The sequence below is a fragment of the Antrostomus carolinensis genome, unplaced genomic scaffold (assembly GCF_000700745.2).
Source record: "Antrostomus carolinensis isolate BGI_N321 unplaced genomic scaffold, ASM70074v2 scaffold2437, whole genome shotgun sequence".
Taxonomy (NCBI): domain Eukaryota; kingdom Metazoa; phylum Chordata; class Aves; order Caprimulgiformes; family Caprimulgidae; genus Antrostomus; species Antrostomus carolinensis.
Window position 1 is genome coordinate 135153 of NW_010329341.1, and position 16500 is coordinate 151652.

At 35.4% G+C, this 16500-nt stretch overlaps 1 protein-coding gene across 1 annotated transcript in view; it reads left to right on the forward strand.

Moving 5' to 3' along the window:
- LOC104528488 (ankyrin repeat and sterile alpha motif domain-containing protein 1B) overlaps positions 1–16500 on the forward strand; it is a gene marked incomplete at both ends in the record, with an annotated part of 211366 nt that overhangs the window by 109784 nt on the left and 85082 nt on the right. The window contains one exon of the mRNA XM_029086091.1: positions 9559–9739. Within this exon, the coding sequence (XP_028941924.1) occupies positions 9559–9739 (181 nt within the window). The remainder of the gene's footprint in view (positions 1–9558; positions 9740–16500) is intronic.

Here is a 16500-nt window from a genome sequence, read left to right on the forward strand (position 1 = left end):
CAACCTGGACAGACCAATCATAGGAGACACATGCTCCAGAGCCTCTCTAGTTGATCTAAAAAGTTGTAGTCATTTACATTCAAGGAAGTGATGTCTCATTCTTTTTGCAGTTATGTGCAGGAATTACTTTAAACAAAAACAAACAAACAAAATATCACCTTAGAGGCAGTTCTGGAAATTCACGGTTCCAGAAAATTAATTTTCAGAACTAATTGTTCCATAAATTAGATTTTCAAGTGGATTACTGTCACTATTTCCTCATAGTGAAATAAACTTGTTTCCTCCCCTATACCAGCACCCTACTGCAGTACCCTTAGTGCTTCCCAAATGAAATGCATCCCTTGTCACAGTTTGAGCTGACACATGCCTGTCGCTGCAAACTTAGTGAAATCCCCACTGCAGACTGTTGGACCAGTGCATAAATGCATGAGAATTCTGAGATGCAGCTACTGAACTTGTTTTGCAACACAAAAAAATCTGCCTTCTTACATTTTATCATAAAAAGGAGGGCTGGAGAACAGAGTTATGCAATAAATTCTCACCACTCACTTTCTGAATGAGATCACAGGACAGCTGGGATGTAAGGACCTTCTTTCTCCTATGAACTGCTTTCTATGCTCATCCCAAATTACAACATGCTCAGCCAGGCAGGGAATAACCAGGGAAATCACCATGGAGAAATACCATGCAGGCACCATATGCTTCCTGTTCGGGTGCACAATTCTTTTTTCTGCTGTGTTTTGGTGCTGGACTTTGTGCAACCATATGCGGTGTCCGTGCTTAGCACAAGAGGCAAAATAAGACCTAAAAAAGACTTCACTGAGAATTACAATTTTGTGGAGGATCAAACTGATCATCTCCAAGTAAAAAGCCACCCCTCAGTACATGATTTTATGAAGTTCTGAAAGGTGCTGAGCATTTGAAAGGCTGAGATTTCCAAAACACACTAAAATAAAGATGTGTTCTACCATCCACAGGTGGGCAGATTTAGCCCTCATCATTAGTGTGCCTGCTCTGGAGATTCCTCCTGCGTTATGTAGTGTTTCCAAGGTTGCATATATCCATTAGGGCTGCAAGCACTTTAAGGTAGTTGACAGCAGTCAGTGACTGATTCTAGGGATGGATATATATTTCAGAAAATTCTCTCTGTATATGTTTTTGTTTGTAAACCTTTAAAGTGTTTGTGCAAATCTACTGCACACAGTTTGATATCTTCTCATTCTAATGATGTTGAAATGAATACACAAAGAAATAAACAGATAAATAAAGCTCCTAAGTAGCTCTTAAAAGAAAGAATAACAAAGAAGTAAAAGATAAACTGTCAATGCCATTAAGATGCGGTTAGCAATTCATCTACGTGTGACTGAAAATAGGATAGACATTATGAAATTCTGTTATTCTGAAATACTGAGTACTAGTTACAAAAAAAGGTTGGAATTCTCTCACAGGACTGATTTTGTTTCCCCCCTATATTACCACAGAATTAATGGGTAGAAGACATGTAACAGCTCCAGAGGAGGAGATTTAAAAAAAAATTTCCTTAGAGCATAAAGGATACTCTGTGACTACTTAATAACAACATTAACCAAAATATTATTAAAGAGTTGCATTGTAAAAGATCTTCTTTGACAAGTAATTATAAAACATAATTCTATTTAGATTATTTTAATTAGAGCTGAGATAATATGAAAACATAAACATGTCTAGCCAATACACAGTACTAATGAAAATAGCAAACAGTATGTGTGAGTGCATTTAATTGCAGTTCCACAGGATAATAAAGCACAAATATAAATTAAAGCAGAACACCACTTTTTATTTTCAGGAGTGTTATGTTTTTAGAAAATTAATTCAACATGCATATTTTTTTCTTGGTTGAAGTTGATTGCTTACCTGGAGAGATTCTCTAGGCTGTGTTTCCTGATTCAAGTTAAGCATACAACATACATAAGAACAGAACATTTTTCATAGCTGAACTTGTAACAGATGAAATCGGTGAAATAAAAATAGTTCAGATACTGAAAGTTAGGTATGTACATCTACACTAGTAAAATAAGCTTCTGAGTGTAGGAACGTTGTCATCTATACTGTTTAATTGTTAGCATAGTTCTGGGTATAGTTTTGGTCCTGTACAATTATCTCTCTCCAAAAATATCACTGTCAGGCCTGATTTGTAATTTGAATGGGCCGAGGGCCATTCTTGGTAGGTAATTCTGCTTTGAAGGCCCTGCTCTGAAGGCTAGTGAAGTTTAATAGTATGAGTGTGAATTAATTCATGCCAGTTGCCCTGCCCCAGTATGTATAATACTTGGAAACAGCAATACACTCAGAATCTGGAAGACTAAAGCCTTACCTATAGTGCTTTGATGGGTATCTCACCAGATTCATAGCATTTTCCTTTGTTTCTGTGTAGTACTGGGAAGTTTTGAGCACCTTAGTTATTGAGTAATCTTTTATCATCATCTGAAAATGGGACCACATTTTCACACATGCATGCTATCTGCAGCATGCAACTTAAAAAAAAGCCATCACCTTGACCCTTCAAAGTTTTTAATACACTAATGTAATAATATAAGCAATTTTCATAATCTGTAGGTCAAAATGGGATGTTACTAACAGCTGGAAGCTGAGCCTTTTTTGAAGAAAATGGCCTTACATCCATTTTCCAACCATTTCAGTGAAAATAACTTCTTTTTAAAAAAAAAAAAAAATCTTTTAAAGTTAGAAACTTTTTATAGCTGAGGATGAAAACATTCATCTTATTTATCAAATTTATCTGTTGTAATTTGGAGCTCGTTTCAAGCAATGCTTTCCCAGGATAGAAATAATGGTGTATCTTCAAAATCTGGTCGTATCTGTCAAAGAGGGAAACCATTTTTGTAGTGTTACACTTTCTAGCGTTCAGGACTGCTATGTCTCACAACCCACCACTTCAATATGGTTGCATTTAAAATGAAAGTAGAAGCCAAGGGAAGTGGAAACTGGGAGAAGATCCATTCTTCTCCTTATTTATTTCCAGTCTGATTTGTCATCTGATATAAGATCAGCGGTGGAAGATGGAAGGGGACAGCAACCTCCTGACCTTTAGTGACTTACTCCAGTGGAGGATTCTGAAAGGAGGAGCCAGTATAATGTGCACAGAGAAGAGAACTGCAGAAACAGAAAGCACTATGGATATATGATACCTAGATTCACATTGCATGACTTTCTAACTACAGGCTATAGGAAAGAACTATGTTTCTGTGCCATCCTTGAGTGTGTCACTAACAGTGAAATGATAAAAGCGTGCTGATGGGCCATGAGATTACTATAAGAAAGTATGCACTTGCTGCTCACGCAGGATGCAAGAGACATCTTTAAATTAAAAACCAGTCAAACAAATTCCTAGGACTTTGGCTCTATAATGCCTATAAAAATAAATTTAGTTTTAAAATACATTATGCTTTTAGTAATGAAAAGGATTTATTTTTTATCTTTCTTTTTTTTTTAATTTTCATGATCTTGAAAGCTAACTGTTGTGGCTGCTTGTGACGTATTTGTTGCCAGCCACTGTGTAATTTCTGCTTTCTGCTCTTAAACTAAATTAAGATGTTGAGATGTAAAACCAAGAATGTCAAGACAGGTGCTGAAACTGCCTATATATTAGTTTTAATTATAGTCATAATTTAAGATAAGATTCTATGAAATGAAAAAAGAGAAAATTAGATTACCTTATTATTACCTTATTAAAAAGGTAATGTGTCTTCAGCTTGTTTAACATGGTATTTTGAGGCTTGACAGAATAATTGATTCAGGAGTGTAGTAATAGTTCAGTACAATCTTTCACTCCTAGATGACACAGACAAATCAAACTCAGATCCATTGTAGTCTCCAGTTTTTGCAATTTCAAGTCTACTTGATCGTCATCTTAGTTTAGATCCTATAAATCAAATAACTCCTGGAAGCAGCGTTGACTCATGAGAACATATCAGGCCTGCTGATTTCTGCAAATCAAAACTTAGCTATTGAGGACAGGAGTAAGTGAAGAAGTCTGTCTTCTCATAGGCTATATTTTACCAACAAAATTATTAACATTATGGGATTTAATGTAAGTGTATGTGAGCAAACAAGACAAAGATAGAAAGAGATGGGATGTTGAGGCAGAGGACAGAAACTAAGAAACTGCAAAAGTGATGTGAAAGTTGTATTTGAAAGGGAGGGCAGAGGTTAAAATTGGATGCATTTAAGGACAATGAGAGGGATGTAGTGATTGACAAAGTCAGTGAGAGATAGGACTGTCAGGGACTTCATTTGAAAGACCTTGATGACAAAATCACAGAGAAAGAAGAGAAGCAAGTTTTGGAAGACCAAGAACTGGACTCAGCTAGGATACTGTAAAGGATGTTTTACAGTAAAAATAAGTAGTTTTGGAGGGAATATAAAAGCAGACAGGAGAAAACTGAGAAATGATGAGTTTGTAAAAAGAGAATGAGAAAGGAAAGGAAAATTTTACTGAAGAAAGGAAAATTTCTGAGATAGGAGTGAATTCATTAAAGAATGAGAAGAATGGAGTTGTCTGGCTAGGTACCAAAATGAGGGATTTATGTGGCCCCTTGGCTACACTTCTACTATTTTATGTATGTGAGGCTACAGCCTCTTTCTTTCTCTGGTAAGTCTGTATTTTATGTGCTAGCTAGAATTTGAGAGTGTGGGTCCAGTTCTCTATTCTATCATATACTTTCTGCATGGTATAAACCAACTGAAATGAGTTTTTATATTATGTAGGGCAGCTGGAATGTGGCAGGAACACTCCAGAATTTCCTTTAGGCTCATTGGTTCTCGGTGATTTAATAAGCTACACATCTGTCCCTTGGGAGAGCTCTATATGCTAGTACAGTATCTGTAAAATGGGGCTAATAGCTCTGCCATAGTGCAGAGGAGTGTTGTGAGAATTAATTTTTTGAAGACTGTGATGGTGCTATGTACACAAATCCCGAGGGTAAGAGAAGGCAGAGTCATAAGCTTGTATTGCAGACTATTTCAAAGTTGGAAAAATATTTTTATGTTAAATCGAGAAAGAAATTTTGCACTACTCCCTGTGTTAAATGTTGTGAGAAATGATCTCTTGCGTGCCTATAGTGTTACATGCGAGTCATGGTAGCATTACAGAATTTGCATGCAACTTCCATTCATGGGAGCATTAAGTAAGTCCTTACTTGTCTTTTTAATAGGAAGGCAATTCAGTGTGTGTATTTTGATGCCTTTCCTGGTTTAAAAGTGCTGTCTTTCATTATATCTGTTCACTACTGACTTAACATGAAAATATTCTTCTTATTAGACCTGATTTGAAAGTTATTTAAATCTTGTTATTGCAATACCTTTGAAGATTTTTTATTGATTTATTTTTGTATTGATGATAAGGTTTATTCATTAGCCTGATTTTATATGCTGTTTTAGGATAGTGTAGGGTTTTCTAGGTCACTATTATGACAATTGAAATAATGGTCATGAAGAAGCATTTTAAAGTAAACAAAATCAGTAATTAAAGAGATTTACACATAACAAGTAAATTCAATACATGAATGTAATGAAGAAAAATTTCCTTAAGGACAAATCTTCATGTGGTTATATAGCATACATACTGGGATGAAGTTGTCATAAGTATGTTATGATTTCATAAAGCTTATCTAAGTGTGTGCAGATCTTCTGAACAGTATGAGGCAGACATGTAATGACTGGCTCTGGTACAAATAGTGAAGGAAGCATCATCTCTTTGGGACAGAGTTTTTTGTTTGTACAATCTCCACAGCTGTAAAACCTAGACCCCTGACTTAATTTCCTGGAGATTATGGTATTCCATATAGTAAATAATCTTAGAATTATTCAGGGTCTATCTCAAGAGATCTTGGTAAATGAAATTTAGAAGTGGCTTTGGCACATGCAATGCAGGAAACCAAGTTACAAGGCTCCAGTAAGTGACTTGTTAATTGCTGGCTACAAATTCTGCCAATAAGACTGGAATTTGACTCCAGATTCTAACAAATGAAGTAAGGTATCCAGAGTGTCTACATGTGAGCTAGAGGTGGGATTCAGTCTGGGACTAAAATACCTATGCTTTCATCTTTATATAAGAATCTCTGTCAGATTTGGGTATCTAGTCTTCCATTTTGCTCAGGAGAAATGTAGGTAGGATTTAATTCATTAGCCTAAAAAGTTGTACCTAATATCATTTGAGGTGCCATGATGGTGTCTTTGACATGCACGTAAGGCTGTCAGATATGATATAGGGCCTACAGGGCTTTATAAGCCCTATAGTTGTCTCCTCTCATAGGAGAGAACTGCACTTTTCTGGATGGCAGATGGAGGTCAGGTAGGATGCCCCAGGGAATCTCCAGTGATGGTAGATACATGTATCTAAGTGAACTAAAACCAAGGTGACTAGGGCAAGGTGAATTGTTCTCTGGACTCTATTGATTATATTGACTAAATCTCAGTTCACTGTAATGGAAGCTTAGATACCCAGTATAGATGTAAATAACTATGCTTTAAATTTAGTTATCTAAATCTGGAATTTAATCCTAACAGTAGAAAAAATCCATTTTTTCTACGGTCTTTGTGCAAACAGTACTTTAGGGAGACACAGGCAGAGGTATGCAGTCAACACAAACTGGTTTACTGCATCTCTTTTAGCATATATTAATGAACAATTAGCACACTTTAACAATAAAGCATTTTACAGGGCCCAGGAAAGGTGCAGAAGGCTTCTTTAGGTAGCTACAAAAGCTCAGATGCTAGATTCCTGTGTAATTATGTAGAAAAATTATTGGCGCATATTGACAGATGGACCTTGTTAACTCCAACCTATATAGCAAGTGTTATGCTGTAGAGCACTAGAGGCTGCGTGAGGTTCTGTACAAAATCTGTACTTTGGAAAGATATAGTAAACTGAGATATGTTTCTCTGAAGTAATAATAATAATGTCAAAACCCAAAATAATATAGGAGGTATTTTGTATCACCCAGGTCAGAAGATGGTTGCATGTTGGCATGAACAAACAGAAAACATGTTCCTAGCTTCCATAATCATCTTTGAAAATCACTCTAGACTTATATCACTAACTTATGTCTCCAGAGCAAATCATAGCTGTTTACTGATGGACACATTTTTAGAATCTGTGAGCATTTTCAAACTAAACTGATCTGTAAAAGAAGCTTCATAACACTATGGATTTTTTTTTGTTTGTTTGTTTCCCCTTTCCCCAACTCCCCATCCCCCAAGATGTTGCAAGTGGTTTTTGTGAAACTTTCTTGAAAGTGTTAGAATAGTTCGTGATATTGCACTGAGGTGCAGTGGAACAGCTCATCAGCCTTAAGTTAGTAAAAGGCCTTATGATGTGTCAGATGCTGCTATTCTGATGCCAAGAAAGGGGCATACAGTGGCCAGAGACCTGAATGGACAAAGGCCAGAGCAGTTCCTTTAGAAGCTGCTTGGGAAGACAGAGCTGGACCATCCCAGCTGCCCATTTAGGTAGGAACTGTCTCAGCTTAAGAATAACCAGAGATCCTGCATATCATGTTACTCGAAGCATCACCTTTTCAACTCAGGAGCTGAAGTCTTGCAAAACCACAAAGACACCATTGCTTGGGAAAGGGCCAAGGACATGTTTCTAAATGAATGGAGATCTTTTTCGGTTTTAGAAGTAATTAGGTCATTGATGAATTTGTTGTATAGCAAATGTGTAAAGTTTAGGTTTAATTAATACACATGAATATTTTTGGTCTGATCGGAGACTTATTTTGGCTCAGGTCCCAAACAATTACTTTTAACCAGACTGTTTGATGTTGGAGTCTGTCCCTGTTCATTGAACTCTCCCATGAAATAAGTAGCCCTAGGAGTCAGCCTTTCAAAGGAGAAACTGTTTTTGATTATTAAAGAAAGTAAATCCCCTCAGCAGACCATAGATAAGTTCCAGATGAATGCCCAAATTTACCCTTTGCAATTTTTCTCAGTTTTAACAGGACACAGTTAATTCACATGGTGCCCAACACAACTGTAACAAACAATTAACATTATACAAACCTAATTCTATTTAATTTTTTTGTCTGACATTCCAATAGAAAGAGTGATTTTTTTTTTTTTTTTTTTTTTTTAGTGAAAACAGTCTGATTCTGTATTTGTAATATAAACATTGAAGGACTTATAACCTAAAAATGAAATAGACCACAACAAAATTGAAAATTACTCCACTGGGATAGATTGTATTTTAACAAATAGTTCTAAGTAAGGGATGGTGAATACCTTTATGGTTCAAGGAAGATCTTATTGCTCCTAGAGCAATAATTTGGTCTTGACACTAATAAGTAGCAAATTCTTGACCTTCACAAATTTTCTGACCTGTTAAGCCTGACATGCTAAAACAAGAACGGTGAAAGCGCACTTTGCTCTCTTTTTCAATTTACTTTTCCCAGCTTTAGTTATCTAAGGCAGCAGTACCTGAGATGTTTTTTACTGTTGTGAAAGAAATATGTAGACAGCTGAACACCTGAATGCAGGGCCTCCTCTCTTTTGGAGGAGGCATTTAATGTTTCAGGTGATATTTTGAGGATGGAGCCAGATGAGTGCCGCAACAGACTATTTAGCATGACATTGCAAACCATCAGTGGTCTTTGGCTTATAGTCCATAACATGGAGCGCTAAGGTTATGTCTATATTGATAAGTAGTGCAGTGCAATGGGAACAGATATGTGTAACAAAAAAGTTGTTGCTGACCTGATGATCACACCGCATAGATCTTATTGACTTTAATTTGGGCTAGCCTTAGCTTGGTCATATGGTCAAAAGGCCATAAGGAGTTGGAGCATGTTTTGTACAAGCCTTTAATGTACTTTATAATGTAAATCCACCCAAAAGGAATGAGTTTCTCATGCTCTGAAGCTACTTTGCAATCCAGAGTGCGGCCATTAAATGGGGTCAATGCAGAGGTTCACTTCGAAAGTAAATGTTTGATACAGACTAGTATCAACTTTTTTGCTGTTCTGTGAAAACTCATGAAGTTTAATTTTCATATATCTTTCAAGCTGAAACTTTTCCCCTAAGCTTTTAGACGTTTCAGTCTTTGAATATTTAATACAGCCCTACATAAACTGAATAAACAGAAGAGGGTTGCTTTCGAGTGATGAGTGCTTGGTATTATTTTGTAAATTTCATTATACAGGCATCAGCAGTCTAATTGTTTTGCAAGATGTATCCAGCAATGCAGCTGGTGAAAAGCTCCCTTTCTTATCAAAAGATGATTGCAATTATTATATGCAAGGCTGTAAAACCCTATTTTATTTTGAATTAAATCGATTTGAATGAAGACATGCATTTTTTCTAATAAAGATTAATCCAAATTTTGGAAGGAAATTATCTCTACATCACTGCAACTTGTCCTATGAAATGATTTTTACTTGTATAAGCTTTGAGCCAAATAAAAACAGCTAAAAGAGAGAAACCCTAGGTAAGTTTATTAAATGTCAAGTAATGAAAACTATATTAAAAGTTTGTATTTTTCACTCCAAATTTCTATTTTTCTTGTAGCCCAAACAACGCACATCAATAGTATCTTCTTTGGAATTTCACCGAATGAATCACAGCCACAATTATTTTGAAATCAACTCATCCATTGGCTGTACAAGTTTTATTTCTACTCCTGCAATCAGTCCAACTAATTATTCCTTTGGATCTCTGGAATACAACGTTGAAGAGAAAGAACTTCCAGGTATAGAAAAAAAAGCTTGCTTTTCCTATTAACAAAGTTCTATAAGACTATAGGTCTGTGAGTTTAAACTGGAATTGCTGTTGTCTTTGGTAGTGAAATACATTGAATTATACTGAATATGTCCTGATGTTTAAAAGCAAAAATAAGAAAACAAAGAATGTTCATTGGAGTTAGATAATGAACTTCTCCGGATTTCTGCTGTTGCATGGTACTGGTTAAGTTCTTTATAGTATCTAGATTTACTTTACTTTTATCTTCTTTGCTTCAATTTACAATGGACTGCACTCAGTAACTTAATCACTGCATTTTACTGGTCTGATATAGGAACTATAATCTCATGCTTATTAGAACTGTACATTTCTAATTTGTGGATGATTTGATTTATGGATTGAGTGGAAGCTGAATTTCCACTTGTCTCTGCCTAGAAAGATAAGAAAAAATAACAAAGGCAAAATGACTCATTCTGAAGTTCTGGGCATCTTCTACAAGTTTTTCAAGAGTACAGTTTACCATAAATAAATCATTAGTTTACCATCAGTAAATGAAATAATTACAGGAAAAGAAGTGTGATTCCCCCCCCCCCCCCCAATGGTTTCCTAGAATTATTTAGGATCACAGATTAGACATAATCTTAGTCTGAATTAAAAAAACAACATATAGATAATGCACTGTAATTCTGTAAGAGACAAAGAGTACTAATGTGAAGAACAGATCAAAATTGTCTCTCTTGGAAAAGTCTCTGAGGTTTGTCTCTTACCTAGATTGTTAAATGCTGAACCTTGAATAATAATGGTCAGCAAGGAGTAGCAGAAGCAGTGTTCTGCTAGAGCTTTTTTTCTGCTTTAGCTAGCTGTTGCTGCACTGAAAGGTTCCCCGTTCCTTTTCCAGATCTACAGTGACAACAATTACAATTCATCATATGTCTTGATTATAATCCTCTGAATTGCCAGCTTGTTCTGAAAATTCATGGAAGGTCTGCACCTTAAAAGGAACATTTAGTTCAATAATAATTGAGTATTTGTGTGCATTTGAGCGTTTTCTTCTGCATTATACCTTTGGGCATTTATGTCTCATGTTTTTTTAAAAAGCATCATCATCAAAAAATTATTTTTTCATGATTATCGGGCACCAAGGGTCTTCTGACTGACCAGAAAGAAACAATATACAGAAAGAACCCATTTTCATAGTAACTGCTGCTAGTAGTTTTCTGTTGCCTTCTTTAAAATAATCAAAATGCTTTTTAAAGGATTTCCAAATCAGGAACTGCCATCTACATAAGGCATTAGTGTTTCCCTACTCCCTACTCAATTTCAGTGATTTTTATGTTTTCTTCAGGAAACTTGCAATGGTTCATTATTATTCAGATGAAAGCAGGAGATGAATACAGCAAAATAATTATTCTAATTTTAAAATCTTAATTATTTTACCTCTACCTCAATAGTCTGCTACCAAAGAAGAATGAATCTCTTGCAACTTTTGGTGGATTAGAGAAAACCCCTTTTTATATTTAGGGATAGCAGTTTTACTGTTGGTGTTTGCTAATTCCCTGCATCCCCTGATTTGAAATAGGGGTTCCACTCCTCAAGAAATGTGTTTCTATCAAGTAGAAAACCACTGAAATCTGCCACAGCACTATGTTATCCTAACGACAGCATATGACAGCATTTTCTGATTAATTAGCTGGAGAACCCTATACAATGGTAAGTATGTGCTTTAGCTTTGGAATCAGATGGCCTCATAAGTGTAAACAAAACTGTGTGTGTTGCCTTCATGGATGGCAGAAGATACCTTAATATAGGTTGCCTGCAACTAAAATGCAAGGATAAAGATCCTGGTATTTTTTTTGAACTTTAACTGATGGAAGAACCTGTGACAAGTTGATGGAAACTTTTCTCACTCCAGTATGCATAGGGCAGACAGAATGCAGCTTTGGTGTGGCCTGTTTTCACAGCTGTATTTGCAACAAGAATGTTGTCTTCTTAGAAATGTTCTTGAATTCAGAGTGAATGATCATGCTTTTATAGCATTGCATTTCACCTTAAGTTCATCAGTGGATCCAAATAATGTCAGCTACCATCACTAAAGTTTCTGTACTAAAAGTGAGTCCACTCCATTGCACAGGAAAGTCGTTACTGTATCTAACACTGTCATGGCAAGATGCTAGTCATTTTCTTGATCATCTGAATACATGTTTATTAGGTGTATGACAACATAAATGAAAAATTAAACACCTTATAATCAGGTGAGGGTTTTGTTTGTGTGATGTTCCTCATATAACTTTGTTGAGCAACCACTGGATGTGCAAGATCACTCACTCCAGAAGAGGGCAGTCTGGGCTTTCAGGGAGATGTCTCTTTACTCTAGCTCTGTGCCTCTTTATATACATCCCTGAAGTTCTTTTGCAACTGTAAATCTTAAAAACTGAAGGCAGCAAAATCATGACCATCTTGGTAACATCAACTTGGCACAATCAACACTCGCAGCTGAAATTGTCACTCTGGATTATTTTATTTTTCATTTCTGCTTTATCAGTCAGAATAATGGATCTTTCCTAACCCATATTAACTCCATTATGTCGTCTTGTACTGAGTATAATTGGGCTGTGAAATTAAAAAGACAGTTCTGCAGATATTCTTCTTCTGTTTCAGATCAGAAAATAGATCTGTGCTCAGATGCATGTTTGCAGCACAAATGTCAGCAGTTATCTGTAGGTAATCTCATTGCAATCTTTATTTTCACTCCATGAAAATCTTTGTTTTCAGTAAATTCTGTATGCCATACAGGGTTTTTTTTCTCATCTCATGGTACCTAAACGTATTTATGGATTTTTTCTCTTCGTTACAAAGTCTGTCTCCACTGTAGGACCTTAATGTAACTCTCACTCTTTTTACATGTCTTGTTTTCTGACTATGAGTAACATTATTTCACTCAAAGAAGGCTACATTGTTCCTTAGAACCATCCAGAATGTACAATTGAAAAATTCAGTCCTTAATAAGTGGACTATTTTTTTTTTCTCTTCTACAACAAAAAAGTAATATGAGTCACACCTTAAGTTTCTTCTAGAAGTGACTTCAGACCTTTATTTAAAGTAAATATCTGATCAAGTTGTTTTGTCTCACAAGCCTGAAGCAAAAGCAGCCCTACATTTAAAGATATACTTGCAGGTTTATCTTTCTCTTTTGAGAGAATAAAAATATTCAGCATATTACTGTGGCTGTTAGGAAGTATCAGAAACTTGGTTCAGAGGTCTGGTCTAAAATGCCTGGCTACATTGCATTCCTAGATACAGTCCAAATTTATTCTGCTGCAGGAATGTTCCTTTATGTGACATTAGCAAAGCTGCTGTTTGAAGTAGGTCACATATTTATTCAAATATCTCATTTATTAAGATCTGGTATGAAAACATCAAACTATTCTGTGTCTGTGTAGACTTAAAATCTTGTTTCTTCAATTATAAAAAAGTTTTGCAATTACTGGAAGTGAAATACAAAAAGAAAGGAATACAAAGAAAAAAGAAAATACCTTTTATTGCTAGAGGATATTTTTAGGTATGCTATATGCAAGTTGACGTTACACTGTCTTTGTCTGTTAACAATACCTTACTAATTAGCTAAAGAACACATGGCTTTCCAGTGGCAAAGAAAGGGGAAAGCATTGAAATGCAATGGAATAAGCATAATCAACAAATGCTGGTAAATAAAGAATTCCCATCTTCTGTATATGATCACCTGCAGCTCCTGTGTGGGAACATTATCAAAAAAGTGTTATTATGAGCCTGTACTGACCTATCATTGGTCAAGAACTCTCTTCCAGATGAAATGCATGAGAAAATCAAACTCAAGCCCTCTTTTCTCTGGTTTTTAATTTTCTTCATCATCTTCTTTATTATAATACAACAAATCTGCCAAGGCATCCTTCACACCAGGTTAATTTGAGCCTTTTATCTGTTTTTTCCCTTCAATTTATAGCCAAGTTCAACTAAGAGCAATTAGTAAGATGTAGTAGAGCTATTTCAGGAACTTCTACTGGGCTTCATACTTGGTACTGTCTCAAACAATTTCCTTTTTGTTCTAATTAAGTTGTCCAGCAGATGTAGCATGTTAAGGTCTCCTTATGTTGCCCTCCTTTTTGCTGCTTCTAATTCCAGCCTTTGTACAGTTATCCAAGGCAAAGACAGACTGTAGTGTAAGGTTAATTAATATTACAAACTTCTATTTGTTAACAATTACTGTCTTTACACTTTCCAGTTTCAAAACCACATACTTCACAAAACTCATTGTAATTATATCTCACTGTTAACAATATGTCAACACGTGTTGTATAATGTCCAAAAATCTGATAGCAGAAAGATCAAGTAAGGCTATGCCTGGAAAGCTGTAGATGAAACTAACTCCTATAGCTCCATTTCAAAAGGGTTTGTTTTGGTTTGGTTTGATCTTCTATACTGGTGCTTGCATGAAACATTAGATACATCAAGCCTCTAAATCCCATGTGACCTGAACTTAAAAATAATCTTGTTGGAGATAGTTATGTTTTTCTAACTTAAACTTCATGACAGTGTTACCTAGCTCTTCAGTAATGCCTATACAATGTTATCTTTCAGTCCTTTCTCAGGTTTAAATGAATTATTTGGGCTAAACACACTTAGTAGGTATTAGTGTGAACCTGTGCTCCAAGCAGTCTCACATGTTACTAACTATGTAGATATTATGACTGCTAAGTCAATAGTAAACTAGTATGAAAATAAAACAATTTTAAGCAGGCATAATGAAGGAATAAAACTGCAGATGGATCTCTGGGCCCTGTTGTCAGATATGGCATTGGATGTGTTAATAAAACAAGAAATGACATGAACAGCTAATCTTCAAATGGCTATTCTTCGGGGAATTTGCTCTTTTCTCCCGGATTATTTGCTTACTATGAATAAAGCTAATTAACAATTGTTGACAATACAGGGGAGAAAAATCCCTTCTTATAGATGTAATAGATTTACTAGTTTTGAAAGCCTAAATTCTTAGGCCTAAATCTGGCAAGCAAGAAGGTAGGAGATAAAGAATTGTTTTGATGATGCTGGAGATGAAAATTTCTTTGAGACTGTCTTAAAACTGGGGAAGATTTCCCTCAGGATCCCTAGGAACACTGCATGTTACACTTACATCAGCTTCAGGCATTAGCTACTTCTTTAACTCTTTTTTTGCCCCTAAACTAAACATAAAGTAATGTATGCATGTTTGTGTACATGTCTATTTGCATTATTAAAATCTGTTACACTTAATTTAGTTGGACACATCCTCTTCTTTGTGAGATAGCAGAACAGGCATGTAACTGATTCATCACATCATAAAGTGTTTTCCTGAAGGAACATCAGATATTACAACGATAATGCTATAAAGAATTTTTAAAGAGCTTCTTTGGAGGAACAGGTTATAAATGTGATTGTTAGAAGTAATATAATTTACATTTTTAAATGTATATATCTGATATGCATTTTTCCAATTATAATAATTATCCTGAAATGTAATGTCAAAAGCAAAAATATTTTCTGTAATGTTTCATATACAATTCTTAGCCATTTCTAGAAGCAGAGTAACTATAGGCAATACTCACATTAATCTGATTGTCATCTTAGTCAATTCTTTGCTTTGCTGGGTTTTGGGGTTTTTTTACTGAGCTGAAAGCAAAATAACTCCTTAACTTGTGGTGGAACCATTTGCAGAGACAGTTTGTTTTAGTCTTTAGGCTCTCAGCATGCCTTGTATTGTTCCCTTATCTTTCCTTTAGACATTTTGTAAATAAGATTGACCAGAACTTCATCTGCCAGAAGAATTACCATTACAAGATGAGGGCTATGAGAAAGGAGCATTAGGATGTTTCAGTTTTCAGTTCCTCACAGTATTGTTTGTGGTGCAGTTTTCTTTCACTCTGTGAATGCATTTAAACTGAATGTAGATTTATTTAGAATATTTTATCTTACATTTCAGTCTATTTTTCTTTTCTTGTTATCATGTCCTCTTAATCATATTTAATCACTTTTCTGCTTCTTCTCCTTACCAGAATGTTTATATCTTTTAGAAAGCTTTCTGCTCACCAGCTATACTTCCAAGCCCTAGGTGAGATTGTTAGAACTGAAGGAAATGGCAAAAGTATGCCTGTTTTTATAAAAGAACTTTTAGTCCTTTGAGCATACTTAGTGACCGCCAGTTTAAAAAAAACAAAACCTCTCTGTATTACATACCAACAAGTAACAAAGAATTTTGTCTGTTTTCTTTTCTCCTAAGACTATTATGAAATACAAAACAATTCTTACTTCTCTTTCTTAGTCTCTGTGCATGTAACTCAACTACATCTTGTTCTATTTGCTGTTCTTTACTAACCAATTGTAATGCTATCATATGCTGTAATAAGTCTCTCTTTTTATGTTGTTCCACACTGTATAAAAATGTGGTGTCTGTGGGCAGGAAGACAAGGCTTCTATAATTTTGGGGAATATCCAACAACTAGGGTAGAGTCAGTCTTGCTCATTAACTAGGTATTTTATAACCAGCTCTTGTTGAACAATGTAAAAGTACACATATCACAGTACATTGCAGTTGGTAGTATTGTTGCAGAAAATGAAAGTTTGAAGCAGTTTAGTGAAGAGAGAAAATGGAACCTAGATCTCCCTCATTCTAGAATAGCCACTATAATTTTGTCTAAAATTACTGTGACACCATGAGTTCCACAATTTTGATTCTAGCCTTGAAAACCTTTTTTTCAGCAG